This window comes from Aedes aegypti, chromosome 2, assembly GCF_002204515.2.
Source record: "Aedes aegypti strain LVP_AGWG chromosome 2, AaegL5.0 Primary Assembly, whole genome shotgun sequence".
Lineage (NCBI taxonomy): Eukaryota > Metazoa > Arthropoda > Insecta > Diptera > Culicidae > Aedes > Aedes aegypti.
In genome coordinates, this window is record NC_035108.1 from 139,484,600 (window position 1) to 139,499,286 (window position 14,687).

A 14,687-nucleotide genomic window follows, 5' to 3' on the forward strand; every position below is an offset into this window, starting at 1 on the left:
AACAATTGGGAGACAGTGGTGAAAAAAGTGTGTGGTGTCTTATAAGAGAACTGACTGTAATTGTTTTAGCTAAAGTACATATTTCTCCAGAACGGATTTTGCAAAGAGATCAATAAAACCATCAGCTCAACCTCAATGAACAACATCATCAGCCATAAAAAACGTTAAATGTGAATTGAAATGCTTATTTGAACCTATTAGTAACATATGCGAAGTTTTAGGATTTCATGTGTTTTAAACAATGACAATCTAGCTAGCTAGTATAAATCATCTCACACTGTATACTGCATACGTGGATGTTTAGTGTCACATGTACTTCTAAATTATCCTACCAGTCTTAAGTTGAAATGTCAATCATTATCATTTTACGAGCTGGTATACGAAAGTCGTGGAGCAAAATGATCAACGCACAATGATTATACCTGTGGGTTGATGGTTACTTTCACTGTAGTAGAACAACCAAGAAGGGTCTCAGCCAGCAAAACCAAATCCGGTAACGACTGCTCGAGATGTGGAGCGATACTGTGGCGAAATCCTTCTACTTCAATCGCTGAAGGTCACGCTGACTGGCGTCGGTACCGTTCGTCGTAAATGACATGGAGTTTTAAGCGCAGTTTTCTTACTATCAGGTAGGCTCAATGTAAGCACCACGATAGATTCTGACGTAGATTATGTTGGACATGTGCAATCCATCCATCAATACCTGATCGATTCGGGTCCGTTTGCAATAGTGATCGCCAGTTATATTAGTACGGGAGATTATCTTGGAAGTAGGTGCTGCGAATGACCATATCACCATATTCTTGGAGGCGGCAAAACAATTAAGCGTAGGACATCCATGTTCGCCAGTCGGAGAGCACTGATCTTCCCAGTCGTTCATCTCTATTTCTAATCTTGGCGTCCTCAACCTGCACATTCTTTTGTTGATTGACCACCATCCGATTTCATGTTTTTGCATGTCGTTCATCACGATGAAAGTTGTTCCCAGCTCAAATGTGATTACTTCTGAACATTAACATTATTGACATCCTCATGAGCATTTAGCGATCTTAGCGAAGCATTTGAGGAGGTACATGTGCTTAGGCGTCGCCAATGGAACTGATATTGATAGCAAACTGAAATGGTTCTGCTCGGATTATTGGCAGTTTGTTCACAGCAAACAGTCAAACACTACAGTTACTTCCAGTTCAAATGATTCCCTTCTCTGAAAAGCAATAGCATGACAGTATGATGTTATTGATATCAAAGATAGAAGTCTGGTGACTGTCGCGCAGATTTCCAGCACGCTTAAGCTGTGTACGACAAGCGAGGTATTTCCACCAGCATAGAACAGAATCCAACAACGCAATCACTGTAATGTTAAAACGGATATAGTGTGGAAATTCGTTCCTGAGTACATGAACCGCTGGTTTATACAAACATATTACTAGAACACTGGATTAGGATAATACGATTTGATATTTGTGTCCAACTGTTACCTAAAGCGACGTGTTTGTCAAACGCACATACCTATATCCTTTTTATTTTATCTCCGTATGTTTTTAATATTAACATTGCAGCAATACAAAACGTCCTGAACTCTGTGTCAAATCACAATATTTGAAAAAAATAAACGGGATTAAATAAAAACATGCATAAGTACAAACATACGCACGAGTTCAAAACATTTGCGCTAGAAAATATTATTTAATAGAAAACTGTTCAAAACATACCTCTTTTCACATCTTTCCAGCTTACATAACTTTTTTCTCCCACGACGAATATTTTTGGCCCCATATCAACTTTTTCTTGTCTCATTTAGATCTTTCAAATGATATATGAATCATCCGTGTACATTCCGGGACCAAACCCCATACATTTTTGCCCAATCTCCTTTATTGGGGGATATTTAGCTGAATATTTTCACATTTCAAGGTGGTACTTTTAAAACAATTCATTACTTTGGTTCGTCGGTGAGGAATTTTCATGAATATGGAAAACCTAAAAGGTGTATGGAATCAAATTGCACCACATTTAAATAACTGAAATGGAATTCATATTGAATAAAACAATCAAGGAAAAATATTCACAACATGTTTTATTTTACTCTCTGGAAGCTTGGAGATTGTTGGTCGAACGTGTGAATTTCGCCAAATATTTGTGTGTGTCGCAATTTGATTCCGCACATCCTTTATCATAAGAGTTCCTAAAAGAATTTTCGAAGGAAATTCTTGAAAAACTTTCCTAAGAAGTCTTTTAAGATTTCATTAATTGCTGGATTTTGAATGAATTTAAAAAAAATCCGTGATAAATTTATCAAAACAATTCAATTTCTTTAGGTAGTTTTGCCAAACATTCCTGCAATTGGTCAGTCTTAAATACTTACAATTATTTCTCCAGTAATTTTTACATGAACTCCACGAGAAATTCACTAGAGGCCCGAGATAAACTAGCCCAGGAGTAAAAGTCTCGTTAATAAAAATAGAAAAAAAAATGCACTAGAATTTAACCAGAGGACACAAAAACAAAACTATACAAATTAAAAAAAAAGCTTTGTTTCTGGAAATGAATTATGTGTACGACAACAGATTTCTTTAACATAAATTTGTCCATGCAGAAATGTATAAATTCAAATGGAAAACTTGCAGACATTAAAAAAACCCATAACAAATAAATTGTATTAATGATTTTATAATAGTTTTCCAAATTTCGAGAAATAAAATATTTCAAAAATAGTGTATAGGACAAGACTTCCAAATTGAGCTTCTAGCATTTTTTATGATTTTTTTTTTCGTTGAGTATTTGAAGAAGCTTGTGCAAGCGTTTCTGAGAGATTTTTCCTATCTCTTTAGTGAAATCCGAAAGCAATTTCTGATGTGTCTTCTGAAATATATTCTGTTGGGTTTTTAAGATATAAAAACTATCGTTTATGGATTTATGAGCAAAATAAGTATCGACAGCAATGCTGCACTTTTTAGTTTTGTGAAGAAACCTAGCATGCCCCTTATGAATTTTGATATTTTTTCAAATTAAAAATTATAGTAATATTTAAAGAGACTACCTTGATATTGTTTTTTCAAGGATTTTTTCTAACGGCCGTGTAAAAAAAGTTTTCATATATTTTGTTTCGCCGAAACCTTATTTTAGAATGAAACGTCGAGAAATCGTGTTACTTTTATTGCACGGTTTTTGATGATTTGAACTGAAAACTTTTTATGCACGATACTTTTCCCCCGTGCACAAACAGAATAGTGTGTATTTCTACACCAATGTATAAAGTAGAGCAAATAACACCATCGAACTATCCTGAACAAATTGAGAACCACTTCCCAGTGACAAATCCATGACCCACCCCCACTTCCCACCTCGTGAAAACCCGGTGACATCGGGATGGGACTCAAGAAATCCGGCTCGTAGGTTCTCTCGGCACGAGAGATTGTCCCAAGATTTATCGTGAATAAATCCAACTCATCCACCATGGTCTTACTTAGCAGTCGCAGCATATCCCACTAACAGTCATACCGAACGTGCGATTCACAATAGTTTCGAATCATTCTTACATCGCATAAAAACAATAAACTCTTCTCAGACAACACCGGATGGATGCTCTGGAAGAGGCTGTAACTCTTTTCTCTTTCACCTCCCTTCCGCTGGGGCGTTCATAAGCGAAAACTTCCCGAAAGCGGGATTTGCAATCCACGGAACATAAAACATTTCTCCGGTCGTCGTCGTCGTCATCTCCTCCACTCCGTGGTACAGTGGGAGACAGCTGGGCAAAATCTTAATAATTGATATAAAATTTTATATTCAAAATATGTTTCTGTCAGTTCTAATACTTCATCTAAGAAAGAGCAAAATTTTCAGCTTAATTGAACAAAAAATGAGTTGTTCGGATTTTTTTTAATAATTCATAAATTTTTATCGAAATCGTTTGGAAGTATGACTTGAAAAATGCGTTGCTTAGTTAGGATTTAAAGGTCTATAAATATTATGAATGTTTTTGGATACCTACAGCCTTAGTATTAGAATTATTTGATTGGAAACAAAACCATCGAAGTTGCACAAAGATTCACTCAATGGGGTTTTGAGTTAGCTTATCATTCTCAATGTTTACAAATTGAAAGCTCAATATTTCAAAGTCAATAAATGCATCGACCACGTCCTTATGGCCATCGAGGATGGGAAGGAATGTAATGATAAATATTCGAGCTGATTAGTGGAATACCTAAAATACCTAAACCCGAATTTAGTACTATACCTTTTAATTCCACTAGAGTTACTCTAGTACTAAAAGGTATAGTACTAAATTAGGTTTTTCATCTACTTACTTAAGGAATGTTAGTTAGACAACCGTGGCCACTAGATACCGAGTACACCTCTGCATCTCCACAGTTGTCATGGAAAGGATAATGGGTTAGTGGGGTGAGGTAAGGATCTGGGAGTCACCTATGGTTGGTGATAATTTCCTAGTACAATTCTGCGTATCATATTCATATAACACCATTGTACAGATTGCTTCCATTGATCAGCAATTGACACAGATTTGAGAAAAATTCACATTTTGCAGCTGCAGGGTGTTTGAAAGTTCATATAGATACTTTTATGCCTCTATTATTCAATATTGGACTGCAATAACTTCATATGTTTCTACATTTTCAAACAAGATGTGATTGTTTTTATTTGCGATGAAAAAAGATGTTGGTTCAAAAATCCATATGGAACAATTATGTCTCATGGGAAAAATAGTACTAGTTCGTAAAATTTAACACATTGACTGAAAACACGTAATACGATTCGGTACGATACGTAAAAGATAACACCAAAAACGGAATCAGTATACCAAAATTAGAGATTGGTGAAAGTTTGGCCAATTCTTGAGATTTTGTCCCTCTTCTCTATGGAGGCCCACCACTGTGCGTGGGTTAGGACGGGAAGAAGTTCGCGGGTCGCGGGGTCGCCTTAGCGTCTCTCACGTAGGACCTACCTACCTTATATAGCCGACCCACCTCCTAAATAGTGGCGGTGCTCCGACGAAAAAGTATAGGGAACGAAATAATGCTTTATCCTTTTATCTGGATTTACTCTAATCCCATCAAGTTCGAAATGGAAGCGAACTGATGCGAGTACGAGGTTTTTATTTCGGGGCCAAATGTGTTTCGGTTGTGTGAGTTTCGGATTGCCGGGGAGAGAGAGAGAGTGGTGAGGTGACGCAATAGAAGCGCGCTGCCAGATTGACAGGGCTGGCGAGGTGCGACGAGGCGAGGCGTATTAAACCCCTCGGGAGGTTTAGAGAGTGCGCCGAGGATGAGACGAGACGAGGGGATCAGCCATCCAGCAGCGCTAGTCTAGCATACGGGAACGAGAAGATAGAATTAGGGATAAAGGATTTATATTATTTTCATCCGTGTGGTGTGGATATATTCCATTTCGTTTATCTTTCCTCTTAGAGCTGTGCACACTCGGCGCTCGCTCGTTCGGATTGGTATGCCAGCAGAGCTGTATAACCGTCCGAAGCTGGCTGCTGTTGTGGCAAGATTCGACTGGAGCCATTGTACGACTTTGTAGGTGAAGGGGAAGGAGGCAACACGTGCAGAGGGTTCGACGGGACGAGATTGAGACCGTCGAGTTGGGATTTGTGAATCGAGGGATTTACGCGGCCCTAGTGCTGGAATGTGGTATGATTTGAATTTGGTTCTTGATAATCAAATGCTTGTTTTGTTCTGCATTTTTAGTTCAAATAGCGGGTTTTGATAACATATTTAGAGATCATTTAGGCTGATACAAATATTAATTTTCTTTTATGTCCGAGACCACTTGGAAGGTACGAGGGGGGGGGGATGAAAATAAATAAGGAACAAAAAAATAAAAATTAAAAAAAAGTTTTTTTTTCGAATTTTTAATTTTAATGATACTTGTTAAACTTATTTCAATCGTCATCTGGTTCATTATTTTACCTATTTTTTATTTAAAAAATTTAAAAAATCTAACTGTTGTCAAAAAAATGATGAATCTTTTTTATTCTCCCCTTCAAAATTTTCAGATTTTTGAAGGGGGGGGGTGACATAAAAGAAAATTAATATTTGTATCAGCCTTATTTTAATACTTAAACTTAAATGGTGATTACTGCGCAAATATACAAAAATGCGAGATGACTTTCAGACATGCAGTATAGAACATATAAGAAGCATCAAACCTGTTTTACCATACAATATAATCAACTTCAGATAGCTATATCTCTGCCGTTTCTTTATCGATTGCTTTCATATTTGCTGTGATGAACTACAAATTACCTCTATTTTTGATGACTATTGGCAAATTTGAGTGATTGAGTCAAAAGTTACAGTTAGGTTGAATTTTGACAAAAAAAATGCATCAAGACACAAAATTATGTAGCAGCAAAACTACGGTTCAAATCATCCAAATCAGCGTATTTTATCATTTAGTGAAGACACCAAAATGATGCGACGTGTAATTTGTTCGCTACATCATTTTTTGTCTAGGTGCATTTTTTTGTCAATATTAAAACTGGAACTTTTGAATCAATAATTTTACATAACAAAAAAATAATGAAATAAATCGGTTTGGAAACGGTGGAGATACAGCTCTCTGCAGTTGACCATTTGGTATAGGAAAACGGCATTGGTACATTTTTTATGTCCGATACTGTAGTTTACCAATTAAAGCACAGGAAATTCAACTTATTTCAGAAAATTAGTTTGATCGAATGATTGCAAGTCAGTCCTCCATTTCAGAATTGGAAACAAATAGATTTTTGATGAAGTTTGAAATTCCGATTGTTTTCAACGTAATATTTCTGCATAAAATTTTGCCCAAAACCTAATTTAGGAGTCCTATCCGTGAATTCAAGTAATCAGCAAGACACATGCCTAGAGTTGTAAAAAAAATCATTGCAAAGTTCTATTTTATTTCCAATAACGTAGGTTTGCAAGGTTTTTGAAACAAAGTAAAGGTATTTTACAGATTTTTCAATACGAATGAGAACCTGTTTCCACAATGACGTCAAAGTTTTTGGAAATGTATCAAGCTAATTGCATTACTAATTCATTGAATTTACTACAAAACGGGCAAGTCTCCGGGTGGGAAATAAATGTATGGCCACATTGAGAATAATGATTGAGCGAAAGCTCTCACATATCACTTTTCACCTGTTTTAAAAAGATTACACTTTCAGGTAGCTGTTAGGCATCGCTCAAATATTACGTAACGCAACAGGAAGAGGGAACGGTCCATACAAAAAATTAAAATTTTCCATACAGAAGCTGTTACGTGGGGGAGGGAGGGGGTCCAAAATTGGCAAATTTTGCGTTACGTAATATTTGAATAAACCCTTTTATATCCTGAATTATGACTAAAAACTGGTGCAGACAAGTGACACTCTTTTCCAGGCTCTTCTTTGAAGGTTCTGCTCCAATACTAGTAATACTTTCTAGATGCTTCATTGTCGTTAAGCTGATAGTAGCATCCTTAACTCCTCGTAACGTGGAAATTTTCACATTGTCCTTATCCATAACGATATAACTGCTCCTGTGTTCGACCTTTACGTTATCCAGGTGTTCATTGCAGCCCAGACAATCACAAATCGCAAAAAAGTTCACTTATAATTCGTTTAATCATACTAGTTACATCAAACCCGCAAAACATCGTGGATAACATCGTCAGATTGATGAGATCCCTCGCATAAAATACTTTTTTCTGAGTTCATTTGTACCTTTTGATTCGTCCCGTTCACTCGTACAAAGTAAGTCGAATCAATCCGTAGCAGCTGTCAAATCAATGTTTGTTATCATAAGTTAAGTCGCATAAGATCACAGGTTAGTACACTTGCATTGTATGTCATTATTCATCATGTAATATATGCACGTATATCGCCTCCACTTTTGTACGTAGAGGGCCTTTTCGCGACATCTTATAAGTCAAATTTTGCTCATACAAAGCCTCCAGGTAATTCCGTTATACGTACATTTTGGTTGTCTGAGAGTGATGGTTTCACCTTTCAATTAACATGTTCATCCTTAAATATACATTCAGCTTTATTCCGCCGCATTTCGGTACCTGACACGAAGCTTTTGTAGAATGCGTTGATTTTCTTGTAGAATTTACGTGTTGACGACTTTCCTCGAATACAATGGCTTCCTCTGTTGCTTCTCCTGCAGTCTTTAAGAGAGGCTTCCATCTACTCTTTTTCATCTGGCAACGCTGCATCATGACATAGCTCGTGACTAGTAGCGACATTAGACTATCTGAAACGTTCCAGATTGTACCGAGGAGAGCACCTTATGTAAGTTATTCACTACGGAACGTATTCAGCGCACTTCAACCATAACGGCACATATGCATTTAAAGACACTGTAGGAAAGACGAATCTATGACATTTGGGCGAACGACATTTAATGAAAGTACATTTGGTCGAAACAAATTTAATTGCATTAAAAAGCATATGATATTTGGTTGAAAGGATTTTTAGTATAAAATTCAGTTAAATAGGGATTTTGCCAAATTATTTTACAGAGTGCCTTTGACACTAAAACACAGTGATTGAGCCGCTGAAAAAGGGGAAAAATAGAATGGTAGGTGCTATTACTTTAGCACTTGTCGTTGCCGTTGGTTAAAGATCAACAGTTATATGTAAAAAACGATGACATTTTGTAAAAATAATAAATTTAACAATGTTTAGTATTTCAACAACTTAGCGATAAGAATATTTTAGAAGATTTTTTTTCCAAAGAATAATGATATTTTGAAAGAATAATAAATTCAACAGATTACTGTGTTTCCAAAGTTGAGCAATTATTGAATTTCTACGAATTTAGGTAAAATAAAACGGGACGTTTTCCAATCCAAAATTGGTTCAAGAATACTTAAGACTATCCATTTTGCAATACTTAAGGCCATCCATTGTACAAAATTCTAGCTCAGTTTTATATCTGTTGAACCACACGATTGTTTGATCAATTACTAAGCAATCTTTCGAAAAAATGTTCTCAAACCATTCGACCAAACGTCCATTCGACCAAATGTCCCTTCGACCAAATGTATTTTCCACCAAATGTCATTCGACCAAACGTCATTCGACGAAATGGCCTATAGCCAGGAGAGACTAGGGAGGCTTAATCCCCGTTTCTTAATGCGGCTGTACCTCTGCAAGAAAATCCTTATTTAACGAGATTTCTAAAATGAATCTCAAGTAAACATGTTTTACAGGATCAACTATTACGAAATGGTTTAAATTTGTGAAAGTTGTATTCGAAATTCCGTTCTTCCGTTCTTCTATCTCTAATGTGTCTTGATTACCTTTTAAGGACATGTATTGTTTTGTCTCAAATTTCGAACATAATTCTTATTTCGAACAGTGGTGGTTGCCAACGTAAGAATTGATATTTCTACAAGTCATAAATGTAGAGCACTTGAATCACAGAAGAATTGATAAGGGTATGAAAATCGAAAACATGCAACATTTTCAGGCCTCAAATTAAGTGATAACGCCTATTTTCAAATATGATATTGGCCACAATTTTCTAGTATTTGAAAAAAAAAAATCTGAAGTTCGTAGACACAAATTTGGACAAATTGAGATGTAAAATTTCGAACAATAATGGAATCGTTCTGGTGAGCTTCAATCTCACAATTCCCAGTACGCTAAACATGGTGCGTTAAACAACTACACAACAGAACGGGTAACGATTCTATAGAGACGTCGGCCAACTTGAAACCGAAATCCGTCACGACCCCACATTCTTCTTCACAACTTTGCATCTCCTTCAGGTCTATAAGATGCCCAATTGAACTCTCCCAAGCGTGCGTTCTAACAGTAGTGAGAGAGATTTATTTTTTTACGTCCATACAGTTGCACTGTATCCTCTATACTACTCATAATCATCCGTCAGCTCGATGAGATGGTTAGAATGGATCAGGCTTTCGTCGACCTGATCGCAACTCCTCGCAGTGATGAAAAGTGGCGAATATGTCTGCTGGACCGGAACAAAAACAAATGGAATGCCTCGCGAGTAAACGATGCTAAATGACACCAAACAATTACTCGCGAGTATATGTTCGTGAATTTATTGCTATTTCTTTTGGTATGTTCTCCCGAGCAGGCAGATGCGAGTCTGTCATGTTTGTTTTGCGTTGGTTTACACTCATGAGTTGACTCGTGATGTGAACATTTCCAGCACTGTCTCCTCGCACGACCCATTTTGCGATAGAGAGATTGCCGTTCGATTTTACACACTAGAGTTGTAATACCTATTACGGCTTAAACCAGCTGACAGACTTGATAATACTCCTCAACATCTTCAGGGCTCGGTGATTTAATCTAGAGCAGCGTGCGAGGGAGCGTAAAAATGCTAACCAGAGAGGCAACAAAAATGAGCGAGGAAGATGCAGCACAAAACACATCAGAGTAATACTACATCAAAAAAGAATGCCATCACAACTCCCCGAAGCATGTCTTGTTCGGGCGGGACACTCAAGAGTTCTTTTGAAGCCTGTCAGTAGTAAACATAGAAACAAGAGAGAGCGAGAGTACGAGAAAAAAATCCTCGCTTTTTTTGTGCTCTCGCTCGAATCGCTTGAGGATCTGTGTTGAAAATTTTGAGTTTAGTTCTTACTCCTCAGAAAAACCTCAAAATCACCTCAGAAAAACCTCATTTTTGCATCGTAGAGAAGTTTCCATCCAGCCTGCCAGCTGAAGGTGTTAAAAAAACTGAAGTTTGTTGACACAAAAGTCAATTTGGACAAATTGTAATGGAATTACAATTTTTAAGTTTCACGAGGCTTCTAATAATCTATCTAATATAAAGCAATTTTTAAATTAGCATTTTACTTTACTATTTTAAATTCCCATGCTCTGAAAAATTTATGAGATTTGAAAAAATACACATATACAGAAATATAAATGAATTAAACGATTTCATACAATAAAAATGTTCACAATATATTATTCTTTAGCCCAGGCCTGCCCAATCTTTTTAAACTGCGGACCAAATTTCAGCAACGAAGTTTGTAAGCCGGCCAAACTTTTTGTAGCGCACGAAAAATCTTTTCAATACTTTGAACAAAATCAGTCAATGAAACAGGATTATTTAATTTGAAAAAAGGTACTTTCACCTTGCCACCTATGGGGGGTTCTACGAAAGTTTGACAGTACGTGTATAAGGTTTTGGAAAAAGCGTGACTGAGGGGGGGGGTCTAGAAATCCCAAAAAATGATGGACGTCATATTTGAATCGTCCCTAACACAAGATAACGGACAAGCATGCTCCGGTGGTCCAAGATTGAAGAAGATGCTCAAGATTTTTCGAAAAATTTTACTAATGTTTTCAATAATCCTTTCCAGGATTTTGCATGATTTTTTTTTTCTAGAATTGTGTAAAATTAACGCTTAAAATTTTGTGAGATTCCAGTGAGATTTTGTTTGACCAATTTGACCTACAATTTTTGTTAAAGCTCGATGGAAATTCAGTATATTTTTCTAAAAAGAAGTGAAAAATAGGCTTTCTCATTACTAGCTTCAAAACATCAACATTAGGCTAAATTTCTATGAAGAATAGTTTCAAGGAACATTCAAATTCATAGTATCCAACTTGTAAATATTCACTTATTTTGAAGAATATTAATATTACAGTTAAAGTTCAGTTTGGAAATGAAATAAAAAATAAAAAAATGGTCCTTGTATGTTCTAACTTCAAGTTGGAAAAATATTCAACGGGCCAAATATAAGACGAATTTTCAATTTCTTCGCGAGCCGCACAAAATGAAGCCGTTTGCCGAATGTAGTCCGGGGCAATGACATTCTGAGAAAAGTAGTGCAATCTTTACCGGTTGCACAACAGATTTCCAGCACATTGGCTTTCGTATAGACGAAATACTGCTTTGAATTTGACTGTTTTGAGTTTCGAGAAAATGGAGGGGGATCAAGTTATTTCGGCAATTAAGTCTACCCAGTTTCTTCTGAGCCTATCCAACTATCCAAGACTCCCCCAAATCAACGCGATCTTGTAAGTGACAGCGACGAGTATATATTTTCTTATTGTTATGTTCAAAACCCGCTTCCGGTTCCTTTTCAGTTAAAATACTTTTACGAAAACTAAGTATGCAAAATAAATTTGGTCTTCATACATTTAGGAAAAATGGCTTATTACCTGAAGGTCTACACATCCTGAAAGTTGCATTGTATTCAAAGCACGTGCCACCAATTCCGAACATGATTTGACGCGAAATGTTTCCCGCCCATTGCCAGTTCCAAATTCGGTCATCCCGCACCACTCGGGTTATCCTTTATCCCTAATCCAGATCCTCGCTTCGCGCCATCGTAGTCAGTGTGCTGTGTGCCGTCGTCGTCGTCGTTCGTAGCCATCCGCACTGCACTCTGTGGTGCCGTGGTTCACTCGTTGTTTGTGTTTCTTGTCGTGAACACCACACTGGCTGCCGTCTAGTTTAGTTGGCAGTTCGCCGGTCGGAACACTCGAGCCCGCTGTGTTGTTTAGGGAAAGTTGTCGACCGAAAAGGATGCACTGTTTCCGTTGTGCTCCGGTGTGACGCGCGGCAAGTGTTTTCGTATTCTCTGTGCTCTAGAGGATCATTTGCGTTTGCGTTTGCGTGCGGTGTTCTAGTGGCGGTGGTTTTCGGTGGTGAACTTTTGACGGATGGTTGTTGATGGTGAGAGAGTTATACGGAACGTGAATGGAGAGCGAGGCAAGGGAACCCGAACGCGAACAGCCTCAGCCAGAAGAACAGGACGAGGAGATTGCATCGCACACGCGCCCATCCTCGCCAGTCAGTGCCGCCGCGGAGATAATTCAAGGTTAGATGCGTTTGATTTCCACTATCCCATACAAGGGAGTAGGGCGCGAAATATTGCCAACACGAGGGGACGGTTTTCGACTTAATTAATAGTAAACGATAACAATTTATTCAGCCGTTTCCCCCTTTTCGGGTTGGAAACTCATTAGAAAGAAATTTGAGATGGGGTGTTATGATGTTACGCAGTGATAGGGGCTTGAGGGATGGATTTTCGGATCCGTTGAGGAACAGCAAATAAATAATACTTAAAATTGTGATTTATTGTCACCCAATTAGAAAATTTCCAATGTCTTGGAGGAATTCTGCGGCGAGTCGTGATTTATGTCTGTTTATTTATCCATCCTTGCTGGCAAAGTGTGCCTAGAAGTGCAAAGTTCCGAAAGGTCTATCCAGGATCCGAAGAAAATCCTTTTCTTACGTTTTCCCATTCGAAGATCCACCAAGCCTTCCACTATAAGAAGAGGGTGGTGATGGAGAGAGTAAGTCAGACGCCTAAATCTTCGAAGTGGAGGACGAAAACTGGCGAAAGAAAAATCCTTAAGAAGCTTTATCTCTATCCTAACACAGATTCTCCTGCACAGTGCGCTCTTGTAGACACCCACACAGAGAGGAGCAACTCTTAAGCTGATCCTTCCTCACACAATTCATACGAGTAGTCGGGCAGGAAGCAGGGGCGTAGCCAGAGTGAGGCAGGGGGGCTGTTGACCCCGCCACATCTTCTTATTGGCATTACGTCTTCACTGGGACAGAGCCTGCTTCTCAGCTTAGTGTTCAATGAGCTTCCACAGTTATTAACTGAAAGCTTTCTTTGACAAAGTTACCATTTTCACATTCGTACAAATTGTTTAAATAGAATTTTTGCGCTTTTAGCAAAACTAGAAACTTTCACCTAACCCGGCTATCTGAGGAACACATGGGGCTCTGTGGTTCTCACTTACTGCTGATCTACTGCTGATGCACGTCCCAAGTGTGGTAATAGAGCTAGCTTGGGCTACAAGTACGATGCCCCCTGGAACTACCTCATGGTATTACTTCAGGGGACGGAGGGCTTGTTGATGCCTCTGCGCCTCATCGTCACCTCTTGCTCTATTAGATCTAACCGACCACACACCTGGACCATTTTTTGATACATACTACTATGCTTATTGATGCGCTTGACTCCATTCCTCTGCTCGTCATGTTCTACGGGCGGAACGGTTGGATGGCGAGGTCGGTCTTGCGATTCAGGTTGAGGGGTGACTTCCAGTTCGCAAGCGCTCCGACGACCCAAAGCCAGCGGTTCGTCGTGATTGATACTACTCGGCGTAGTCCCCGACGGTGAGGCTAGTCCACTCCGATATAAAGTACCCTGACGGAGGAATATCTCTCGAATACGCGTTGTCCATACACTCGTTGTTAGCTGGTAGAGTGCCGAAGTAGGCTCAGCGTTTCCGGTTGGAGAATGGTTCTAGGTTCAGTGGCACTCCGACAATTCAAGCTGGTGATACGCTCGTACTACTCAGTAGAACCCCCGATGGTGGATCTTTCTTACTCCGGCGGTGGAAGATCTTCCGAACCGATGATATCTAGGCAGATGTCGATGAGCCTGTGGGTCCTTCCTTTCTCGGAGGCATCTCATTCTTGTTGCCACTAGCCTGTGAACGAATTCTTGCCAACTTCCTCGCCTGACTGGTTCCTCTTCGCTGATAGCAGTCGATGTCTTGCCGCATCCGATGATATAGTCCTGTACGCGCTCACCACTAGCATGGTGATGAGTCGAAACGCGCTGTTTAACTAGTCTCGATTTCGCTTGGTCTTAAGCGCCGCGCTCCAGGCTGGCGCACCGTATCTTAGTAGCGATGTTGATACGCCAACCAGAAATTCCCTCTAACTGCTTGAAGGATCACC

The 14,687-nt window shown here is 38.7% G+C and overlaps 1 protein-coding gene across 2 annotated transcripts in view; it reads left to right on the forward strand.

Annotated features, from left to right (window-relative positions):
- The window catches only part of LOC5575821, a 326,519-nt gene that overhangs the window by 196,841 nt on the left and 114,991 nt on the right, over positions 1 to 14,687 (forward strand). The window contains exon 1 of one of the 2 annotated variants that reach the window (XM_021842548.1): positions 12,417 to 12,801. The exons of the other annotated variant lie outside the window; for it this stretch is intronic. Coding sequence (XP_021698240.1) covers positions 12,681 to 12,801 — 121 coding nt within the window. The 5' untranslated portion in view covers positions 12,417 to 12,680. Of the gene's footprint in view, positions 1 to 12,416; positions 12,802 to 14,687 lie in introns of those variants that run through there. 2 annotated transcript variants of the gene reach the window in all.